The following is a 23,147-nucleotide window of genomic DNA, read 5'->3' as shown; positions in this document are numbered from 1 at the left end:
TATGATAAGCACACAATGCTAATGTGAGACAAAATCTGATGATGTACATAAAATGAGTCATGTCACCTTCAGCACTTTAAAATGCAGGTGTGTTTTTTATAGAATGTGGAAAAACTGGTTTTACTCAGCCAGCGGAAATTCATGATGGAAGTTTACAAGGAAGCTACAGCTCTTTATTCTTGGCTGTGATGAGAAAGAGTAGGTGGAGTTTCTGGTTAGACGCTTTGGTTAAAAAAAAAAAAAAAAAAAAAAAAAAAAAGTCCCTCTCAGAGTATAGCAAACAACAACATCAGAGTTCATCTGTTCATCATGAGTTTGTAATAAGAATTTAGTTGTGGAAACCATCAGTCATACGTGAATAAACTCATAGATGAGATATATTAGTACTTATAATGTGGTACATCAGAAATAAAAGATTACCATATTCAACTGGATGCACTTTACATTATTTTATAACATCAGATTATTTACCCATGAGCCATTTTTTATTTTTTAGTAGGAACAATTACATTTTTTGACCCCACATTGGTTGTTGTATAGGCCAGTCTTGAATATTTAATTCTTTATGCCTTTTAGATTTAAATCATGTAGCACAAATGTAAAGAGATTCTTGTGAAGAGCGCTTTCCATATTTGAGCGCTCCAGATCCCAGTTACTGTGTGCATTCATGCATAAAAATGAATTCAGTTGTTAATTTCTTGAAAAGTACATCGATAATTATTACTTTTACTTTGAAATGCACAATAAACTCACTTGTATAATATCCAACTAATCATTCAGATCCATTGATTATACCGTGTAACTCTTCAATAGTTTGTAGTGAAACACAGTCAAGGGTTAAGAGATCTGAAAGTTTAATAACAATTCACAGTGTAACAATGTGCAAATACATGCTTTTATACAGCTATATATTAAGTAGGCTACATCTTCAGTAATGCATCTAAATAGTGACTGAGACATTTAAATCAATTAATAATGATTTGGAGCAATACATCATTAATTCTTTTCAAAATGAAACACACAATGACAGTAAAGTTGTATATACACAGTATATAAAGTATCTCGTACTGTTAGAATTAAAAAAGTACAGAGTCCCTAAAGGGACATGGTGAAAAAAAATGAGATGGAAGGAAAAATTATTTGTCAATGCTTTTGCATTTGCTCGCGAAATTTTTTGTGTTCACTCGAGAAACTTTGCGTTCCCTCACAAAGAAATGGAATGTTGGAAAGTTTTTGTGAGGAGGCTTTCAAGGAAATGCAAACATTTTGCGAGTCAACGCAGAAGCATTGATTTATTATTTTTCCTCCCATCTCATTTTTTTTTTCCACCCCCCATGTCCCTTTAGGGGAAAAAAGTGCAGCTTTAAAGAGGTTAAAATACATGAACAGTTTATAACTGTGCATTTTTCACTGTTACTTAACCTTCATACTTGTTATAAAGTAATACTTGACTCTTGTTCTTCACATAAACAAACATGAACTAATATATACCCATTCGTGCAGTTTCATGTGTATATATATACAGTCTAAATGATAATAATTTCTTTCAGTGGCATTTTGAGTGAATCTGACAATTCATTCACATTGTTTTACATGGTTTATGTACATGCTAAATAGGACAAGGTACTTTAGATAATCGAATTTCCACTTCTGTTACTTATTAACACCTTATTTTCCACCGGTATGATTAGACTCAAATGAATGAGCTTTAATGTCCCACAGTCCCTTTGACCTTAAACTAGACATGTGCACAATATTTCTAATAACTCAATGGTGATAAGAGAATTCACAAGAGATTTTGTTTCATGTCCTCATTGTGATATGCAGGATTCAGAGTGCAGTGGCTGGGATCCTGGAAACCGCCGAATAGTGAGTTTTACCTGCAGATAATTTCAGTAACATTATTTATAGCTCTCTGAATGTAGTGATGGAAAAAAATCAGGTGAAATCATCATCTTACCTCGTCCTTGCTTAGTTTTCTTAGGTATGTTTGTATATCTTCTACTGTGTCTATCCGCAGGCCATTGAAGGCCAGGATCTGATCCCCCTTATGGAACAGACATGAGTCCTGAATCTGCCTACACTCAGACACACTGGAGAGGAAAAGGATGAGAGTCAATGAGAAACATAATACAATGTAAGTTGTTTTTTTGTACTCATGTTAATGTTTTCTCTATTGTGATTCAACTGTAATAACTGTAGTTTGGTACCATGGTTTGCCTTCTTCCTGCGTCAAGATCAGACTGTTTTTCAGACTGTTTGGGCTAACGCAGATCTCCTTCTCGACATGTGTGTGCGTTTCACTGCAGAATAGAAATATGCATTGACAATATTCAAAGAGATGCCACATTTTTCATAACCTTAGTGCTAAATACAGCTGAGAATCAAATGGCACGGGAAATTAAGAAATTGAAATAATTGTTAACTTGGTCCCACTTTATATTAAGTGTCTTTAATTATGGGTGTACTAACATTTAAATGAATCAATTGATACAGTGCACTTCTTGTGTACGTACATGTTTTTACATTGTACTTATATTTACAAAATACCTGCATGTAATTACAGCTGTAATTAATTTATGTAATTACAGTATAATTACGCTGTTAACCCTTTCCTTACACCTTAACCCACTTTCAAACATACCCATACCACCAAACCTGTCCCTAACCTTACCCATATCGCAGTTCAGTAATACAGCATGAACACAATAAGTACATTGTACCTAACAATTATTATTTTTAATGCAAGTACATATTAGTTAAAGACAACTAATATAAAGTGGGTTTCCTTTTATGCATAATACTCAAGTTGTATTTCTAGTGTTGAACTAAGGAGGGAACTGAAATTATAAAAAATCACCTCTTGTTTAAAGGCAGCTCATCCAGCTCGGTAGAGGCATGGTTCTCATTGAAGCTGAGGAGACGATGCTGAGAATCTGTACTCATTCTAAGGAAAAAAGTAAGTGAAACAAAGATGACATCATTCAGATGTATTCAGCAGAAAAACACAGTTCAAAGCTGCCATGGTGTCAGTAAAACTGCATTAAAGGCAAAATTTACCGTTTATTTTCATAGTCCTTATCCTGGGTGACTGCACTATTGCACAAAGAGGACTCGTGGCCATTAATGGAAGTGCTGAAAAAGACAAAATAATAAGTTAAACTTTATGTATTTTAAACAATGGGGCATCAAGAATCAAGATCATTTTAGTGTTGAACAAGGCTCAAACAACAATAGAACACCTCAGAATGATGCTTGCTTAATCGTTCTAGTCAGAGATGATTGCATCTGTCATGTATTAAGATGCTAAAACCATGCTACAGTCAGTGTTTCTTTAATCTTAGCATTCATCCATGACCTGACCTGTTCAGCAAGACTGGACATTTCTAAACAACAAAACAGAACGTTCAGCAACGCTAAGATAAGAGTTGTTTTGTAGTCTTTAAATAAACAAAGAATCACATCTATGTGTAGCATCTGAGGCACGGGAATGAGCTTAGTGAATGCATAACAATGTGTCAGATGGCAACACGCACTGAGTTTACTGTATCTTGCACAACTAACACAATAGTGCATTGTCATGAGGTGAATCAAAGACTTCAAAATTACTTTGTCTGTATGCGTGCAGTGTCTGCCTCCTGTTGGTCATCTTCCAATTTCATTTGCCTAAAATCAGAAAAGACCACAGAAAAAGAACAATTCAATTAAATGTCTCTCAGAAAATTGCATTTTATCAACAGAATACATTTCACATTTCACTAGGCCAGTTAAGGGAAAAGTCCTCTCAAACACCTACAATGATGCCATTGACATGTATTCACTGCTGTCCTCTGGAGATTCATCCTGTTTCCCATCCTTCTCATCTTCATCCTCTTTAACTGAAATCTGTCAAATAGAAGTTTGAGTTTTTGTCATATGGAAGTTTAAAATCATTTGTGTGCATATGTTAAAGAAACATGTAAATGTGTAAAACCTTGCGCTCTGCTGGTACTAGAGGTTCGCTGAACTTGCGAGGATAGTCATAATGGTTGGGGGGCAGAGAAGATAACATTAATTCGGGTGCTGACCATCTTTCATCAAACTCATCTTTAACCTTTGGTTCCGAATCATTCAGAGGTGCAGATGTTGATCTACATCTGTTGTACTGTGGAAAAAGGTAAAATATGTGAGCATGCACAACCTCTCAAATGTGTATATATATATATATATATATAACAAATTGTAATATTACAAATAACAAATCAAATGTAGGAAATGGTAAAAAATAAAGAATCAGTAGGTGTGTCCAAGCCTTTGAGAGAAATGTTTTAATGTTTACCTCAAGGGTGTCATCTGTATGTCGCAGTTTATTTGGTTTATGAGTCTTCAGGGCCTTGACTAAGGCATTGTGCCAGCCATTCACATCATTACTAAAAAAAACACCAGAAAACATTTACTACTACTGTTTTGGAAAAATGTCATAATTTGTTTTAAAATAAAAATAAAAGTAGAATGATTAAGCTACTGCTTAAAGACTCCATGAAATTACTCAAGACTTCTTCTTAATCTTATTCTCTTTATCTTTTAAGTTCATGTATCTCTTTGTTTATTTCATATATTTATTTTCTGTATTGTCTGTTTAATGTTTGAATACTATATATGCTTTTGCACTATTCTAAATGCAAACAGTCATGCCAGTAAAGCTTTGTTGACTGATTTTTTAAGACTCAATTTTAAACGTGTGTATCTGCTACTATATATGCTACACTACTAACACATACATGGCTTCAAAATCAAAAGACATGGGCTAAAAGCCACACTTCATGGAGACTTTGAATATATTTATTTTTTTGCCTGTGTCATGCTAGCTTTCTTTGAACTATGGTGTGACAGCAATGAGAGATATGGTCAAAATGATGGTTGCAAACCTGTTTTCTCCAATCAGAAAATAATCTCTCGCGTGTTTTGGTGTATCATCTTCCACCCTCAAGAACAGCACAGAGGCTGGAGTACAACTGAAGTGTTTCTGAATCCAGTCCCACATCTGATGTTTCTCTGGGCCAGTAAACAGCAAGCTGATCCTTTAAAACAGATAGACTTTCTCATTATAGTGTGAAAATAATATGTTTATTTTTGAGTGTGACAGTATTTTCCTTACTTAGAAAGGTCTATCTTTCCCACAGATTTGTCTCTCTTTTCATTGTTTGTATAGTATGTCAGATGGTAGGCGTCTTCACCCGTCTTGGAGAGCACAAAGAAACGCTGCTTCCATGATTTCTGTGGCAGATATAACAGGTAAGACTGCTAAGTTTCACAAACAAAAGAACTGTCTTTGACAGACTGCAGATATTTCAATTTCAAGTTGGAATGCAATATGAGACATACAACGCTTTTTAACACAGCCGATTGGCCAGGCGACTTCTGCAGGTATCCAGTGTACACTTCCTCCACCATTGCTGGTTCTTTGTAAAACTTTGCAGTTGCTGCTACAGAAACGTAAATAAACTGATTAACATTAAATACATAGATACCACTCAGTTTAATTTATGTCATTAAAGTGTCTTTCTTGATTATCCCATTTTCCTAAACAATTTTAGACTTACTTGCATTTTTGTTGGGCTTGCTCATGTTGTTGCTAAAATAGAATTGAAATTATTTTACTGTAAGCACTGACATCAGATGCAATCAGATGTAAACATTTATGATTTTGTAAAACAAAACAAATATTCAGTGAAATGTCACCACAAGACTAATTGAGATGCAATGGAAATGATCCCTCCATCATATTTCAAATAATATGTTATGTATATATCAGCATTACTTCTATACAAGCATCGGAGACATATAGCAGAATCATCATAACAGTAGGCATATTCTATATTATTAATGTCTTACCTTGTGTCACGGTAAAAATAGTGTCCTCTGAAAAGTTATTCAGCTCTCACAACATGCGTGTTATGATGGCAGATTAGGAGGAAGCTCGAGGCTTTTTGTTTGTTCCAGAGAGTTATGCTGGTAACAGGAGGAGTTTCTGCTTATATGTAAGCTTAGGATTAAGGTCCCTCCCTTTTGATTGAGTCCGTCATTAGTTTGTGGAAATTACCAGACAAACTAGGTATACATAATGGCTTTGTGGTATTGTGGGAATACTACAAAAAGAAATTTAGCGCTGAAGCACATCCAGTAAGCTGTGGAAATGTGTGCAAATATTCACTAAAACCTGGCGCTGTTCCATTTATCAGATTATGTGGTTAGAATCTCCTGGCTCACCTTAGAAATGCAAGAGGTCAATTAATAAGTTACTTTGGCAAAAAAGAAAAAAAGATCATTCCTTTTTTCTCTGCATGCTGCTGGGGATTTTAGGGGGAATTCTTGATTGATGGATTTCAGTTAATAATTGTCTTTCCTCCACCATTTCCGCTGTAACATTTGGCTGGATGGGGAGGGTGTTGGGGTGATTGATAATGGCATTTGATTTTGTGTCTCCAAGGTTAAATAAATATGTGATAGGCCTACTCGAAGTAAAAACAATATATAATAAACAGAAATAAAATGATGTGACATTTCTAACTATATGAATGAACATTAACAAATTATATAATATGCATTATAGGCCTATATCCAATGTTGGGTGTAATTAATTACTAAATAATCTAATTACTTTTCCCTTGAAAGTAAGGGATTACTGTATAGACTATACAACAATTCTATATAAAATAATAGTGGATTTAACAAAAGTGCAGTTTCGTGTCTGTCCTTGTATTGTTCAACTGGTCGAGGTTGATATGGGATTTAGAAAGTAATTAGTAATATGTAATCCAATACTTTTTAGTGAGAGTAATTAGTACAGTAACCTAATTACACTTTTGATGTAATTAGTAGCTAGTAATTAATTACTTTTTTAGAGTAACTTAACCAACACTGCCTATATGCAACAATGCTAGTTAATACTTTTAATGAAGTTAAAGGGGTCATTTAATGCCACTTTTACAAGATGTAAAATAAGTCTCTGATGTCCCCAAAGTGTGTATGTGAAGTTTTAGCTCAAAAAACTCCACAGATCATATTTTATAGCATGTTGAATTTGTAACTTTTTGAGGGTAAGCAAAAATAATCAATTTTTGTGTGTGTCCCTTTAAATGCAAATGAGCTGCTGCTCAGTTTCAGGGCAGAGTTTCAAGGGCTCATGTTAGCAGCGCCAGAGCCGTTAAATATGTTTTTGAACGTCTCTGAGCAGCGCCGATTACCTCAGACTCACTGAAAATGTCAGAAACTGTTCAGCCTTTTATGTTCAAACCGGAGTCAGACAATGATGGAGAGACTCAAGAAGAAGTGACAACATGTAGAATGCAACAGGATCTTTCTGAATGGTTAGTTGATGAATTTATGTAGCTGATGTGGAGTTAACTATCTTAAAGTCATTGATTGCATGTTCTGTCATGATAGTCTATAAATCGCTCATGTGGGAACTGTTGTAAAATGCCTACAGAGCCAGAGAATATATTATACTGCATTGAGATAGAACAGGTGTAGTTTAGTTTAATTACGGTTATAATTTGTCATGTTGTCATCTTGCTTTTATGACATGCTATTGCATTTGTGTTACGTACTGTATTGCAATAAAATGGCCTCACCCCTTTGTTGTGTGTTCTCGGGGGCAGGGTTTATGTAAATTTTAGGGTTAGTTATGTCACCAACCCGGGAAGAAGCTTGTTGTAGTCCCTACCAGCTGTTTGTTGTAGTCCTTAAACAGTGAATTCTTTAAAAGAAAATATCTCCCTTTGCATTGAACTTTGAGTGTCCTAACTTTGCAGACGTTGTTTGTGCACTAACAGCAACATTACACACTAACTAAAGTTAAAAAAGTGAAATCGCAATGAACTATCCCTTTAAAAATAAAGAAATAATCTGTTTTTTGTTTTTTAAAATAGGAGTGGTCGCTGAGCATCATTGTTGTGCTTTGCTTTGAATGAGAGGTAGAGTTGTGTGTCATCAGCGTAGCAGTGATAGGAAAAAACATGATTCTAAATGACAGATCCTAGTGATGACATGTAGATGTAGAAGAGAAGTGGTCCAAGCACTGAGCCCTGAGGCACCCTAGCTAGATGTTGCGACTTAGGCACCTCACCCCTCCTCGACACCATGAAGGACCTATCTGAGAGGTAAGACTTGAACCATTGGAGTGTGGCTCTGAGATGCCCTTCGTCATGAGGGTTAACAAGAGGATCAGGGTGGTTAACTTTGTCAAAAGCAGCAGACAGATCCAGCAAGATGAGTACAGAGGATTTTGAAGCTGCTCTTGCCAGTCTCAGAGCTTCAGTAACCGAGGGCAGTCTCAGTTGAGTGGCCGCTTTTGAAACCAGAATGGTTGCTGTCCAAATCCATTGATCATACCTTGTAACTCCCTGAGCTCTATTCTTTCAATCTCTAGTTTTTAGTCAAACACACAATAGGGTTAAGAGTTATGAAAGTTTAATAACACTTCACAGTGTAACAATGTGCAAATGCATGCTTTTGTACAGCATAATTCATTTATATAAAAGAGCTACATGTACAAGTGATTGAAACATTTAAATACATCATTGATTACATGCTTTTCAAAACCAAACACACAATGACAGAAAACTTGTATATACATACGCAATATAAAGTATCTCATACTGTTAGAATTGTTATCTGTAATACCAGTGTTGTCACTAGACTATTAATTAAACTAACACATAAACACAGGTGATACTGTATGTATGCCTGTAGTCAAAGCACAATCTCCAAATAAAACTGCAGGCTGCACGGCAACAAAAATAGAAATCGCCTCATAGACCTATCAGCCACAAGAAATAAATCTTCAATCAAGAAATGTATAATACTTTACTGCGGGCCTGCAACTCCAAATGTGGCCTTTCTCTCCAGGTTGATGCTGATAAAGTCCTGCATGAGGGTATCAATATCCAAACTGTCTAATATATCTCCATGAACATGCATCAGAGCAAGGTGGGTCAGTCTTTTTGAAATGCGCTTTTGCGCCATTTGGGCTGTTGCTGTGTTAAAACACTTGACCTTCACTGACGAGTGTGCCCTGTGATGTCATGATAATGTACATGCAAAAGAGTGCAAGTTACTTTAGATAACCCGATTTCCACTTCTTATTAGCTTTAATGTCCAACAGACCCTTTGACCTTAAACAAGGCATGTGCACAGTATTTCTTATAACTCAATGGTTATAAGAGAATTCACATGAGATTTTGTTTCATGTCCTCAGTGTGGTGATGTCAGATTCAGAGTGCAGAGGCTGGGATCCTGGAAACAGCCGAACAGTGAGTTTTACCTGTAAGTAATTTCAGTAACTTTATTACTTTGAATGTAGTGATGAAAAAACATTATTTTATTGTGAAACATTGTCTTACCTCATCCTTGCTTAGTCTTCTTAGGTATGTATCTATCTCTTCTAATGTGTCTATTAGCAGGTCATTGAAGGCCAGGATCTGATCCTCCTTATGGAACAGACATGAGTGCTGAATCTGGTGACACTCAGACACACTGGAGAAGATGATAAGAAATGAAATAAAATACTGTACATTGTAAGTGTTCATTTCTACTTGTGTTATTATTATTATTCTAGAAAATTGAATATGTATCAACATACATATTAAATGGTAATGTCATTACTGATTATCTTTTGTAGAGCTGTACCATGGTTTCCCTGTTCCTGTGTGAAGATCAGACAGTTTTTCAGATCTTACGCAGATCTCCTTCTCAACAGGTGTGTGTTTCACTACAGAACAGAAAAATACAGATGCCACATTTATCATAACCACAGTGCTAAATATATTTGATTTTAATTAGTAAACGACAAAATATTACTCAACACATAAGACACATTGATATACTCAACAGTTGTTTCCTCAAGACTCTGCTAATGTTATTTCCAGTACTAAAGTTAAAAATGTAACCACATATTTAACATCAGTGGGGACCACTAATAATAATTTGATAATTTAAGAATCAGCCACTGAAAAACGTCCCAGGTTACGCATGTAACCATGGTTCCCTGAGAAGGGAACGAGACGCTGCATTTGAGTCTTGAAGCATGTGTAAAATCAGTCCAATGGCGTGGCGGAATGTCATAGGCGGGTGACGTCATCGACCAGGAAAGTATAAAGCATACCCAGACCAAACAATGTCAGCTTCTAATAGGCTGAAGCAAGACGATCACAGGCATGCAGGAAGTATGGCAACGCGACTCAGCGTCTCATTCCCTTCTTAGGGTACCACGATTACATACGTAACCTGAGACGTTCTCTTTCGAGGGAACTCGCGTTGCGTCAGAGTCTTTGACGCTGTGGGATTTATACCCACTCCGCCGTACTGACAAGTGCCTGTCTGTGTGAAAACCAGTCGTGCACATTAAGACGAGAGTACACTGGTCCCAGGAGCAGAACCCAAATCTAGGTTGTAAAACCTCACAAAGGTGTGCAGGGAAGACCACCCCGCAGCATCACATACATCCTGGAGAGAAACTCCTAAAATAATGCTTTTGAAGCAGCTATACTCCTAGTCGAATGGGCTCGGACCACCAAAGGATGGACAGCTGACTCGTACGCAAGAGAAATAGCCTCAACTATCCACTTGCTCATCCTCTGCTTAGATGCTGGACACCCTTTCCTGGGTGGACCAAAACAGACAAAGAGTTGATCAGACTTTCGTTGATCAGGGCAGCTCTGTAGACATAGGCATCTGGGGCCCTAACAGGGCAAAGCAAATTTAGTTTTTCCTGGTCCAGAGTACTGAAAGGAGGAGGAAAGAAGGCCTGCAGTGTGTAATAGTTCTAGCCACATTAATGGGAACCTTAAGAATATACCCTGGTTTAGTTAAAAACCCTTTGGTCCTGAGCCACCACTGTAAGGGCCTCATGTACAGCAGGCCAAAAGGTATCACGTTGGACTCAGCTGCCATGAGACCCAACAGTCTCTGGAACTGTTTTATAGTGATGGACTGGCCTAGCTTTAACTTGTTTACGGCTACTAAAATTGACTCGATACGAGCAGGGGAGAGACGTGCCTGCATCGATGTCGAGTCCCAAACTACATCTAAGAAAGTGGTCCTTTGAGCTGGAACAAGCACACTTTTCTTGGAATTGAGCCTTAACCCCAAACTTATAGTTTAATATAGTTCAATATGCGAATGCCCTGGAGTCACAGTGGAGCCAGAGCTGCATCCACGCATTTCGTAAACGTGCTGGAAAGAACCCGATATTGGTATGCTTCGCCCCCTAAAAGCAAACCTTAGGAACTTTCTGTGTTGTGGAAGGATGAATATGTGGAAGTAAGCGTCCTTCAGATCTATCGTGACAAACCAGTGATCGAACATGATTTGGGACACGATCTGCTTTAGTGTCAGCATCTTGAACTTCAGTTTGCTCGCTGAACGATTTAACAGACGCAGATCTAAAATCGGACGTAACCCCCCATCCTTTTTTGGAACAATGAAATAATGGCTGTAAAATCCTGATTCTCTGTTGGGAAGAGAAACGTGTTCTATGGCCTTCTTCTCTAACAAATCTTTCACTTCTTGATCTATTACCAGAGCCTGCTCGGGGCCTACTACTGTGAATAGGACCCCGTTGAAACTGGGCGAACGAGAACCGAACTGAATTCTGTAACCCTTTTCTATAGTCTGCCGGACCGATTAAGAGACATTTGGCAAAAGTTTCCACGCTGCCAGAAAATCTACTAAGGGAATCAGCCTCTCAAGGCTGGTCTCTGGTTTTGTTTGTGGAGTCACTTCGGTGCCCTGAAGCGGCGAACCAGCAGGGAACAATCGAATCGCTGAGAACTGCTGAGAAAGCCTCCTGAGAGGGCGCGAGCACCCCGAAGCCACAGCGTTGAGGGACTGACCCAGTGTCAAGTGACTGGATCATGCACTTGCCGGAAACCTCTGAGCCACGAAAAAACACAAGGTGGCGGGGTTTGCAGAATGGTCTCCTGAGGACACCGAAGGGAGATGGGCACCGTATAATGAGGTGTAATCTGTTTCCCCCTGGAGGGCGTCAGGACTTCTTTGCCAAAGCCTTCTTTGAGATAATAATGGTTCTCAGACCCGTTCTACCTAAAGTTGGCTTCGGCTGAGAGTGTTGACTCATTCCTCAGTCTTTCTGAGGGGGAGCAAGGGTTGTGACACTCTGTTTTTGTTGAGTACTATATGAGGAGCTCATAGACGGCTTTTGCTGCTCCCGCCCAGCAGCAACAGAGACCGGAGGGTTTTTTAATGGAAGAAACTTTGAAAAGTTGGAACCTCTCGATGACATCGCTGAAAAGGCCCGTGGGGGAGATGGGGACATCAAGGAGATATTCCTTATCACGCTCTTTGATGCCCGAAAGGTTCAACCATAAATGCTTCTTCATGGCCACCAGGGCTGCCATCCTTGGTGGCCCGAAGAGACAAAACGGTAGCTTTACGTAGCTCTTTAACAACTTCAGAGCCTGCTCCCCCACCCTCATCTTGGTCTCTGAGCAGGTCAGCCTGGTATGCCTGTAAGATGGACATGGTATGCAGACATGCTGTGGCCTGACCTGCTGCCAAATATGCTTTGCCCACCTGCGCTGATGTAGTTCTAACTGGCTTGGTGGGCAACGTCGGGCTTTAAGGGACGATACCGATTCAGGGGAGCGATAGCTGACTCTGGGCATTGCCCCATAACCATGACTTTTAACTCCTAAAATGTTAGAGTAATTCGAAGTCTGCAGCAAATATACTCTATAGGAGACCAGTCGAGGTCAGGAAAAAAAGGCAAGCCCTAACGTGGAGGTTGTGCATGAGATGGGAGAAATCTTTCATCAAGCAAACTTTTCTGGCACACTTCTTGTTTCTCGGCTGGCCATTTCATGCTAAACTTGGCAACCTGCACAAGTTATGACCTCCATAAGCTCCTTACAAGCTGGAGTGTGAGGTGGCGAGTCCTCAGCATCTCCAGGATCCATGCTTACAACGTCCAGTTCCTCAGAACCAGACAGTTGAAGCACAGGTGCTTTCCCCGGGATGGAAGGAACCGCAATGCGTGCTTCCAAGCAAGAAAAAGCACAGGATCAGCAGGTGAGGACAGAGATAGGGCAGGACTCATCTCAAACCCCTCTGCTAGATCCATCTGTGAACCCCACGATTGCAGCCACCGCTGTGCCTTGGCAGAAGCGTGAGAAGAACCGCGAGGAACCCTTGCCAGGTCGCCCTCCTCAAAGAGCGACCGGTGGGAGCGGAGCGTTCTCAGCGGGAGAAGCTCACAATGCTTGCAGCCAGCCCCCTCGAGGGCAGCTTGAGCATGCTCCACTCCCAAACAAACAACGAACAAATAGTGTGTATATAGGGGACAGATAATTAAAAAGAGATGACGTCAGTACAACTGAAAAAAAAAGAAATATAAATACAGATAATTGTCTGTTTCTGTACTTTCATTGTAAATTTTAACATTTAACTTTCGTGTAATTTGAATATGGATCAAACCACTATAGAACACATCACTGATTGGAGGTTAATCATCTTGATGATTGCATTTCTCAGGTATGCTAAAACTTTGCCAAGTTTTTGCCTTAATCTTAACAATCATCCAAGACCAGACCTGTTCAGCAAGGCTAGAAATGTTGGAAAACAGATGCTAAGAAAAGAAACAGTGTCGTTGACTTCAAAATTACTTTTTATGCATGCATGCAGTGTCCGCCTCCTGTTGGTCATCTTCCAATGCCATTTGCCTAATAGGAAAGACCACAAAAAAAGAGCAATTCAATTCAAATATCTCTCAGAAAATTGCATTTTATCAAACACCTACAATTTTATCAAACACCTACAATGATGCCATTAACATGTATTCACTGCTGTCCTCTGGAGATTCATCCTGTTTCCCATCCTTCTCATCTTCATCCTCTTTAACTTAAATCTGTCAAATAGAAGTTTGAGTTTTTGTCATATGGAAGTTTAAAATCATTTGTGTGCATATGTTAAAGAAACATATGTAAATGTGTAAAACCTTGCGCTCTGCTGGTACTAGAGGTTCGCTGAACTTGCGAGGATAGGCATAATGGTTGGGGGGCAGAGAAGATAACATTAATTCAGGTGCTGACCATCTTTCATCCTTTGGTTCTGGACACTTCACAGGTGCAGCCATTGATCTAAATCTGTTGTCCTGTGTAAAAGGTAAAGTATGTGAGCATGCACAACATCTCAAACACTTTGATACACTTTTTGTTTCTTAGGATGTTAATACAATATTTTAATGTTTACCTCAAGGGTGTCATCTGTATGTCGCAGTTTATTTGATTTCTGGGTCTTCAGGGCCTTGACTAAGGTATTGTGCCAGCCATTCACATCATCACTGAAAACACCAGAAAACATTTACCATTACTTTTTTGGAAAAACATCATCAGTTGTTTTAAAATTAAAATTAAAATTTTAACCTAAGCAACATCTAGAATTATATTTACTGTATATAACTTACTTTAGAAGTAGAATGATTAAGCTACTGCTTAAAGACTCCATGGAATTATTAAAGACTTCTTATTCTTTTAATTCCATGTCTCTTTGTTTATTTCATATACACTGATCAGGCATAACATTATGACCACCTTCCTAATATTGTATTGGTTCCACTTTTACTGCCAAAAACAGCCCTGACACGCCGAGGCATGGACTCCAATAGACCCCTGAAGGTGTGCTGTGGTGTCTGGCACCAAGATGTTAGCAGCAGATCCTTTAAGTCCTGTAAGTTGCGAGGTGGGGCCTCCATGGATCGGACTTGTTTGTTCAGCGCATCCCACAGATGCTCGATTAGATCGAGATGTGGAGAATTTGGAGGCCAAGTCAACACCTCAAACTCGTTGTGCTCCTCAGACTATTGCTGAAGCTTTTTTGCTTTGTGGCAGGGCGCATTATCCTGCTGAAAGAGGTCACAGCCACCAGGAAATACCGTTTCCATGAAAGGGTGTACATGGTCTGCAACAAAGCTTAGGTAGGTGGTACGTGTCAAAGTAACATCCACATGGATGGCAGGACCCAAGGTTTCCCAGCAGAACATTGCCCAAAGCATCACACTGCCTCTGCCAACTTGCCTTCTTCTTATAGTGCATCCTGGTGCCATGTGTTCCCCAGGTAAGCGACGCACACGCACCCGGCCATCCACGTGATGTAAAAGAAAACGTGATTCATCAGACCAGGACACCTTCTTCCATTGCTCCGTGGTCCAGTTCTGATGCTCACGTGCCCACTGTTGGCGCTTTCGGTGGTGGACAGGGGTCAGCATGGGCACCCTGACTGGTCTGCGGCTATGCAGCCCCATACGCAACAAACTGTGATGCACTGTGTATTCTGACACCTTTCTATCAGAACCAGCATTAACTTCTTGAGCAATTTGAGCTTCAGTAGCTCATCTGTTGGATCGAACCACACAGGCCAGCCTTCGCTCCCCACGTGCATCAATGAGCCTTGGCCGCCCATGACCCTGTCACCGGTTCACCACTGTTCCTTCTTTGGACCACTTTTGATAGATAATGACCACTGCAGACCAGGAACACCCCACAAGAGCTGCAGATTTGGAGATGCTCTGACCCAGTCGTCTAGCCTTCACAATTTGACCCTTGTCAAACTCGCTCAAATCCTTACACTTGCCCATTTTTTCTGCTTCTAACATCAACTTTGAGGACAGAATTTTCACTTGCTGCCTAATATATCCCACCCACTAACAGGTGCCGTGATGAAGAGATAATCATAATGTTCATAATGTTATAATGTCATAATGTTATGCCTGATCGGTGTATATTTTCTGTATTGTCTGTTTTAATGTTTGTATATACTATATATGCTTTTGCAATATTCTAAATGCAAACAGTTTTGCCAGTAAAGCTTCGTTCACTGATTTTGTAAGACTCAATTTTAAATGTGTGTACTATCTGCTACTACTAGCATATACATGGCTTTAAAACCATGGGCTAAAAGCCACACTTCATGGAGACTTTGAATATTATTATTATTATTATTATTATTATTATTATTTGCCTGTGTCATGCTGGCTTTCATGGAACTATGGTGTGACAGCAATGAGAGATATGGTCAAAATGATGGTTGCAAACCTGTTTTCTCCAATGAGAAAATAATCTCTTGCGTGTTTTGGTGTATCATCTTCCACCCTCAAGAACAGCACAGAGGCTGGAGTACAACTGAAGTGTTTCTGAATCCAGTTCCACATCTGATGTTTTTCTGGGCCAATAAACAGCAAGCTGATCCTTTAAAACAGATAGACTTTCTCATTATAGTGTAAAAATACTATGTTTATTTTTGAGTGTGACAGTATTTTCCTTACTTAGAAATCTCTATCTTTCCCACAGTTTTGTTTCTCTTTTCGTTGTTTGTATAGTATGTCAGATGGTAGGTGTCTTCAACCGTCTTGGAGAACACAAAGAAACGCTGCTTCCATGATTTCTGTGGCAGATATAACAGGTAAAACTGCTAGGTTTCACAAACAAAGGAACTGTCTTTGATAGACTGCAGATATTTCAATTTCAGATTAAGATGCAATATGAGACGTACAACGCTTTTTAATAAGGCTGATTGGCCAGGAGACTTGTGCAGGTATCCAGTGTACACTTCCTCCACCATTGCTGGTTCTTTGTAAAACTTTGCAGTTGCTGCTACAGAAACATAAATAAACTGATTAACATTAAATACATAGAAACCACTTAATTTAATTAATGTCATTAAAGTGTCTTCCTTGATTATCCCATTTCACCAAGAGGTTTTAGACTTACTTTTATTTTTGAACATGCTCATGTTGTAGCTTTAGTGCTAAAATAGATGAGAAATGTTTGTTATTTTACTGTAAGCACTGACATCAGATACAATCAGATGTAAACATTTATGATTTTGTAAAAATAATAATAATATTTAGTGAAATGTCACCAGAAGACTAATTAAAATGCAATGGAAATTAACCCTCCATTGTATTTCATTTATATAATATATCATGAATAGTATCAGCATTATTTCTTTACAAGCATCACAAAGCAGAATCATCATATCAGAAGCAATATTCTATAATATTATTGTCTTACCTTGTATCACTGTAAAAATAGTGTCCTCCGAAAAGTTATTCAGCTCTTACAACATGTGTGTTATGATGGCAGATTAGGAGGAAGCTTGAGGCTTTTTGTTCAAGTTTGGTTAAATGTAAGCTCAAGTTTAAAGGTCCCTCCCATTTGATTGTATCAGTCATTAGTTTGTGGAAGTTACCAGACAAACAAGATGTTCATAATGGATTTGTGGTATTGTGGAAAACTTGAAGAAATCTAGCTTCTGAAGCATATGCAGTAAACTGTGACTGAAAATATGTACAAATATACACTGAGTCACTAGAGCCCATCAACTGTTTGGTTAACCGACATTCTTCAAAATATCTTCTTTTGTGTTCAGCAGAAGAAAGAAATTCATACAGGTTTGGGACAACTGGAGGGTGAGAAAATGATGACTGAATTTTCATTTTTGGGTGAACCATCCCTTTAATACTTTTAATGAAAGCTAAAAATAAAGAAAAATCATTTTTTAATAATAGGAGTCAAAGTGAAAGGTCCCTGAGAATGTAAGGGCTGAACAAAGATTGAACTAAATTGTGTCATTAATTAGTGTACATAAGGTAAGTGAGAATGTTTTCATTGTTGCACTTGTTCCTGGTATAAAAATACATGCAAACCTCCGACCTGACACTAATTTATATCATCTTGCACTTGAATGCACAGATACAGATAAATTGATTTTGAGGACAATTTGGAACGCATACATTAAGCAAAGATTTTAACATAAACCTTTATAATCAAAAGGCTAAATACAAAATATCTTATAGCAATCTTTATTACTTTTGCTTTGAAATGTACAATAAACTTGTGTATTATATCCAACTAATCATTTGAATCCATTGATTATACCTTGTAACTCCCTGAGCTCTATTCTTTAAATCCTTAGTTTCAGTGACACACAATCAAGGGTTAACAGTTATGAAAGTTTAATAACACTTCACAGTGTAACAAGGTGCAAACACATGCTTCAGTACAGCATAATTAAATATATATATTAAGTAGGCTACATCTTCAGTAATCATAAATCTAAAGAGTGACTGAAATATTTAAATCAATACATAATGATTTGGAGCAATACATCATTGATTTAATGCTTTTCAAAATGAAATACAATAACAGAAATGTTGTATATACTCAGTATATAAAGTATTGTACACTGTTTGAACTGTAAAAAGTGCAGCTTTAAAGAGGTTAAAATACATGAACAGTTTATAACTGTGCATTTTTCACAGTGAATTAACCTTCATACTTGTTATAAAGTAATACTTGACTCTTGTTCTTCACATACAACAAACATGAACTAATATATACCTACTCAAGCAGTTTCATGTACATATATACAGTCTGAATGTTACTAATTTCTTTCACTCAGTGGCATTTTGATGTCAGTGAGTCTAACATAATTCATTTGCATTGTTTTACATATTTACATGGTTTATGTACATGCAAAAGAGGAAAATGTACTTTAGATAATCGAATTTCCACTTCTGTTATTATTAACACCTTATTTTCCACCGGTATGATTAGACTCAAATTAATGAGCTTTAATGTCCCACAGACCCTTTGACCTTAAACTAGACATGTGCACAATATTTCTAATAACTCAATGGTGATAAGAGAATTCACAAGAGATTTTGTCCTCATTGTGATATGCAGGATTCAACGTAGAGAGGCTGGGATCCTGGAAACCGCCGAATAGTGAGTTTTACCTGCGGATAATTTCAGTAACATTATTTATAGCTCTCTGAATGTAGTGATGGAAAAAATCGGATGGAATCATCATCTTACCTCATCCTTGCTTAGTCTTCTAAGGTATGTTTGTATATCTTCTACTGTATCTATCCACAGGCCATTGAAGGCCAGGATCTGATCCCCCTTATGGAACAGACATGAGTCCTGAATCTGCCGACACTCAGACACACTGGAGAGGAAAAGGATGAGAGTCAATGAGAAACATAATACAATGTAAGTTGTTTTTTTGTACTCATGTTAATGTTTTCTCTATTGTGATTCAACTGTAATAACTGTAGTGTGGTACCATGGTTTGCCTTCTTCCTGCGTCAAGATCAGACTGTTTTTCAGACTGTTTTGACTAATGCAGATCTCCTTCTCGACATGTGTGTGCGTTTCACTGCAGAATAGAAATATGCATTGACAATATTCAAAGAGATGCCACATTTTTAATAGCCTCAACAGTTCAAAGCTGCCATGATGTCAGTAAAACTGAATTAAAGTAAAAATTTACCGTTTATTTTTATCGTCCTGGTTGACTGCACCGTTGCACGAAGAGGACTCGTGGCCATTAATGGAAGTACTGAAAAAGACAAAATAATAATAAGTTAAACTTTATGTATTTTAAACAATGGGGCATCAAGAATCAAGATCATTTTAGTGTTGAACAAGGCTCAAACAACAATAGAACACCTCAGAATGATGCTTGCTTAATCGTTCTAGTCAGAGATGATTGCATCTGTCATGTATTAAGATGCTAAAACCATGCTACAGTCAGTGTTTCTATAATCTTAGCATTCATCCATGACCTGACCTATTCAGCAAGACTGGAAATGTCCAAAAAAGAAAACAGAATGTTCAGCAATGCTAAGATAAGAGCTGTTTTGTAGTCTTTAAATAAACGAAGTATCACACATGAAGGTGAAGAATGTGTAGCATCTGAGGCACAGGGGAATGACCTCAATGAATGCATTACAATGTGTCAAACGGCAACATACAGAGTTTATCATCTCTTGCACAACTAACACAATAGTGCATTGTCATGAGGTGAATCAAAGACTTCAAAATTACTTTGTCTGTATGCATGCAGTGTCCGCCTCCTGTTGGTCATCTTCCAATTTCATTTGCCTAAAATCAGAAAAGACCACAGAAAAAGAACAATTCAATTAAATGTCTCTCAGAAAATTGTATTTTATCAACAGAGTACATTTCAAATTTCACTAGGACAGTTAAGGGAAAAGTCTTCTCAAACACCTACAATGATTCCATTAACATGTATTCACTGCTGTCCTCTGGAGATTCATCCTGTTTCCCATCCTTCTCGTCTTCATGGTCTTTGACTGAAATCTGTTAAATAGAAGTTTGAGTTTTTTTTCACATGGAAGTTTAAAATCATTTGTGTGCATATGTTAAAGAAACATATGTAAATGTGTAAAACCTTGCGCTCTGCTGGTACTAGAGGTTCGCTGAACTTGCGAGGATAGTCATAATGGTTGGGGGGCAGAGAAGATAACATTAATTCATGTGCTGACCATTTTTCATCCTTTGGTTCTGGACACTTCACAGGTGCAGCCATTGATCTAAATCTGTTGTTCTGTGGAAAAACGTATGTGAGCATGTACAAAAGTTGCCTCTTAAAAGTTTTGACATGCTTAGATTTTTTTGTTTCTTAGGATGTTAAAACTGATCAAAACACTTATGCTTAAATGCTTGCAATTAAATAAATTATGCCAATATGTGAGTTTCTAAACAAAACAACAACAACAAAAAAATGTAATTATGTAAGTTATAATAATAGTACAAATTGTAATATAACAAATTACAAATCAAATGTATGAAATGGTAAAAATAAAGAATCAGATTGCCACCGTGGAATTATAAGGTTCAGTCTGTATTCTAAACAGTTTTGAGATATTGTTTCTTCAACGTTGTAGATAGAACCTTATTGTTTTCTAAATAAAAAGTCCCTAAATGTTCACAACATAAAAAAGTCACAATGTAAATAAGCTGTCACAGAATAAGAATTTGTGAACTCAATTTTGACAAAAATGTCAGAGAACCTTATAATTCCAAGGTGATGAGGTGTGTCTAAACCTTTGACTAATACATGTGTGTAAAGACAGAGAGAGAGAAGAGAGAGAAATATTTTAATGTTTACCTCAAGGGTGTCATCTGTATGTTGCAGTTTATTTGGTTTCTGGGTCTTCAGGGCCTTGGCTAAGGCATTGTACCAGCCATTCACATCATCACTGAAAACACCATTGGAAAAATGTCATCGGTTGGTTTAAAATGAAAATAAGTAAATGAAAGGTTTAAACAATTTCTAGAATGATTAAGGTACTGCTTAAAGACTACATGTAATTACTCAATAATATTACTCAATTATTTTCCAATTCCAACCATGTATCTCTTTATTTCATATATTTTCTGTATTGTCTGTTTTAATGTTTGAATACTTTATGCTTTTGCAATATTTTAAATGCAAACAGTCATGCCAATAAAGCTTTGTTCACTGATTTTTTTTTTTTAGACTCTAAATGTATGTATCTGCTACTATATATTAGGGGTGGGATGGTTCGCTGTGAAAAAATCGAACCGTTCGGTTCTCCACCCACGGTTCGGCACACGCTTGCACCGCGGTTCATGCCAAATCTGACGACGCATCTATAATATGGTTTGTTGAAAACAACGTGCAAATCAGACAAACGGATTTGGCTAATGTATATTTCAGTCGATGGATATGCATTCTAGTTTCTCAAAACGTTACAACAGCGATGATCAAAAGAACATGGACAAAACAGTCACTCGTTGTAAACAAATGTTCGATGACGTGCCGAAAGCTCTATGACCAGCCGTTTTTACGCCGTCATCACCTGGGTGTTGATAGCGTGCGACGCGAGCGAAGGTGAGACCTGAACATCTCACGTTGCTATCTGTGTTTAAACTAAACTCATTTAAACCTTGCCAATTTAAACATTCATCTGTAAGACGTGCCATTTGACAAACGTGCTGTAGAGCACCTTAAAGATATGGTGCTACATATCACCAAAAGTGGTTCCCCTATGATTATGAGCCAAGAACCACTTTTAGTGCTATATAGCACCTTTTTTTTTTTTTTTTTTTTTTTTTTTGTATGGTGTGACAGCAATGAGAGATATGGTCAAAATGATGGTGGCAAACCTTTTTTCTCCAATCAGAAAATAATCTCTCGCGTGTTTTGGTGTGTCATCTTCCGCCGTCAAGAACAGCACAGAGGCTGGAGTACAACTGAAGTGTTTCTGAATCCAGTCCCACATCTGATGTTTCTCTGGGCCAGTAAACAGCAAGCTGATCCTTTAAAACAGAAAGACTTTCTCATTATAGTGTGGAAATACTTTATTCATTTATAAGTTTGACTACGAGTTTGTATTGTCCTTACTTAGAAAGGTCTATCTCTCCGACAGGTTTGTCTCTCTTTTCGCTGTTTGTGTAATATTTCAGCTGGTAGGCGTCTTCACCCGTCATGGAGAGCACAAAGAAACGGTGCTTCCATGATTTCTGTGGCAGATATAACAGGTAAGTTATATATAACAGTAACTGCTAAGTTTCCTGAACAGAGGAACTGACAGACTTCAAGTTGAAATGCAATATGAGACGTACAATGCCTATTGATAGGGTCGATTGGGCAGGGGACTTCTGCAGGTATCCAGTGTACACTTCCTCTACCGTCGGTGGTTCATTGTAAAATTTTGATGCTGCAGAAGCGTAAATAAAACTGATTAACATTAAACACACCGATACCACTCAATTTAATTTGTCTTCATTGAATATCCCATTTTTACTAAGAGATTTAAGGCTTACTTTTAGTTTTGTTGGACTTGCTCATGTTGTTGCTAAAATAGATGTGAAATTATTTTACTGTAAGCACTGATATCAGATACAATCAGATGCAAACAACATTTATGATTTTAGAAAAAAAATATTCAGTGACATGTCATCATAAGACTAATTAAAATGTAATGGAAATTAACCCTCCATCATATTTAAAATATATAATATGTTATAAATAGCATCCACATTATTTCTTTACAAGCATCACAAAGCACAATCATCATATCAGAAGCCATATTCTATATTAATGTCTTACCTTGTGTCACGGTAAAAATAGTGTCCTCTGAAAAGTTATTCAGCTCTCACAACATGCGTGTTATGATGGCAGATTAGGAGGAAGCTCGAGGCCTTTTGTTTGTTCTAGAGAGTTATGCTGGTAACGGGGAGTTTCTGGATATATGTAAGAATAGGTTTAAGGTCCCTCCCTTTTGATTGAGTCTGTCAATAGTTTGTGGAAATTAC

The 23,147-nt window shown here is 37.7% G+C and overlaps 3 protein-coding genes across 4 annotated transcripts; all 3 read right to left on the bottom strand.

Annotated features, from left to right (window-relative positions):
- Nucleotides 1-837: 837 nt before the first annotated feature.
- Nucleotides 838-6,006, bottom strand: LOC127523833 (pleckstrin homology domain-containing family S member 1-like). Its single transcript, XM_051914935.1, has 14 exons — nucleotides 5,875-6,006; nucleotides 5,583-5,614; nucleotides 5,365-5,465; nucleotides 5,138-5,256; nucleotides 4,908-5,060; nucleotides 4,319-4,409; nucleotides 3,974-4,144; nucleotides 3,797-3,885; nucleotides 3,610-3,666; nucleotides 3,061-3,135; nucleotides 2,861-2,947; nucleotides 2,211-2,303; nucleotides 1,961-2,093; nucleotides 838-1,880 (listed from the first exon to the last, which is right to left on the bottom strand). Exons 2-14 carry the CDS (start codon nucleotides 5,605-5,607, stop codon nucleotides 1,812-1,814), a joined length of 1,263 nt encoding a protein of 420 aa, XP_051770895.1. The 5' UTR covers nucleotides 5,608-5,614; nucleotides 5,875-6,006; the 3' UTR covers nucleotides 838-1,811.
- Nucleotides 6,007-9,234: 3,228 nt separating this feature from the next.
- On the bottom strand, nucleotides 9,235-16,907 carry LOC127524244 (pleckstrin homology domain-containing family S member 1-like). The gene is made up of 9 exons (XM_051915707.1): nucleotides 16,764-16,907; nucleotides 16,546-16,646; nucleotides 16,319-16,437; nucleotides 16,089-16,241; nucleotides 14,248-14,338; nucleotides 13,994-14,149; nucleotides 9,670-9,685; nucleotides 9,384-9,574; nucleotides 9,235-9,276 (listed from the first exon to the last, which is right to left on the bottom strand). Exons 1-9 carry the CDS (start codon nucleotides 16,783-16,785, stop codon nucleotides 9,235-9,237), a joined length of 891 nt encoding a protein of 296 aa, XP_051771667.1. The 5' UTR covers nucleotides 16,786-16,907.
- Nucleotides 16,908-17,322: 415 nt separating this feature from the next.
- LOC127523835 (pleckstrin homology domain-containing family S member 1-like) lies at nucleotides 17,323-22,814 on the bottom strand. 2 transcript variants are annotated; one of them, XM_051914937.1, is made up of 12 exons: nucleotides 22,656-22,814; nucleotides 22,455-22,549; nucleotides 22,234-22,352; nucleotides 21,996-22,148; nucleotides 20,974-21,064; nucleotides 20,254-20,409; nucleotides 20,074-20,162; nucleotides 19,887-19,943; nucleotides 19,330-19,398; nucleotides 19,123-19,215; nucleotides 18,873-19,005; nucleotides 17,323-18,793 (listed from the first exon to the last, which is right to left on the bottom strand). In XM_051914937.1, the coding sequence occupies exons 1-12, from the start codon at nucleotides 22,678-22,680 to the stop codon at nucleotides 18,725-18,727; spliced, it is 1,149 nt and encodes a 382-aa protein (XP_051770897.1). In that variant the 5' UTR covers nucleotides 22,681-22,814; the 3' UTR covers nucleotides 17,323-18,724. The 2 variants fall into 2 exon arrangements, with proteins under 2 accessions (XP_051770897.1, XP_051770898.1); XM_051914938.1 differs by lacking the exons at nucleotides 17,323-18,793; nucleotides 18,873-19,005; nucleotides 19,123-19,215 and having other exon boundaries at nucleotides 19,234-19,398.
- Nucleotides 22,815-23,147: the final 333 nt, after the last annotated feature.

Source organism: Ctenopharyngodon idella, chromosome 12 (genome assembly GCF_019924925.1).
Source record: "Ctenopharyngodon idella isolate HZGC_01 chromosome 12, HZGC01, whole genome shotgun sequence".
NCBI classification, from domain to species: domain Eukaryota; kingdom Metazoa; phylum Chordata; class Actinopteri; order Cypriniformes; family Xenocyprididae; genus Ctenopharyngodon; species Ctenopharyngodon idella.
Note: the sequence above shows the minus strand (reverse complement) of the source record. Positions and strands in the feature narration are given on the sequence as shown.

Coding starts and splice junctions, on each gene's coding strand:
- LOC127523833 (XM_051914935.1), bottom strand. CDS start 5,607: ATGAGCAAGCCCAACAAAAATGCAA. Junction 4,145..4,318: donor ATACAGATGACACCCTTGAG/GTAAACATTAAA, acceptor CTTTTTCCACAG/TACAACAGATGTAGATCAAC. Junction 2,094..2,210: donor CAGGAAGAAGGCAAACCATG/GTACCAAACTAC, acceptor TTTCCTCTCCAG/TGTGTCTGAGTGTAGGCAGA.
- LOC127524244 (XM_051915707.1), bottom strand. CDS start 16,785: ATGAGCATGTTCAAAAATAAAA. Junction 16,647..16,763: donor GAGCATGTTCAAAAATAAAA/GTAAGTCTAAAA, acceptor ATGTTTCTGTAG/CAGCAACTGCAAAGTTTTAC. Junction 14,339..16,088: donor TTTCTCATTGGAGAAAACAG/GTTTGCAACCAT, acceptor TGGTGTTTTCAG/TGATGATGTGAATGGCTGGC.
- LOC127523835 (XM_051914937.1), bottom strand. CDS start 22,680: ATGAGCAAGTCCAACAAAACTAAAA. Junction 21,065..21,995: donor TTTCTGATTGGAGAAAAAAG/GTTTGCCACCAT, acceptor TGGTGTTTTCAG/TGATGATGTGAATGGCTGGT. Junction 19,006..19,122: donor CAGGAAGAAGGCAAACCATG/GTACCACACTAC, acceptor TTTCCTCTCCAG/TGTGTCTGAGTGTCGGCAGA.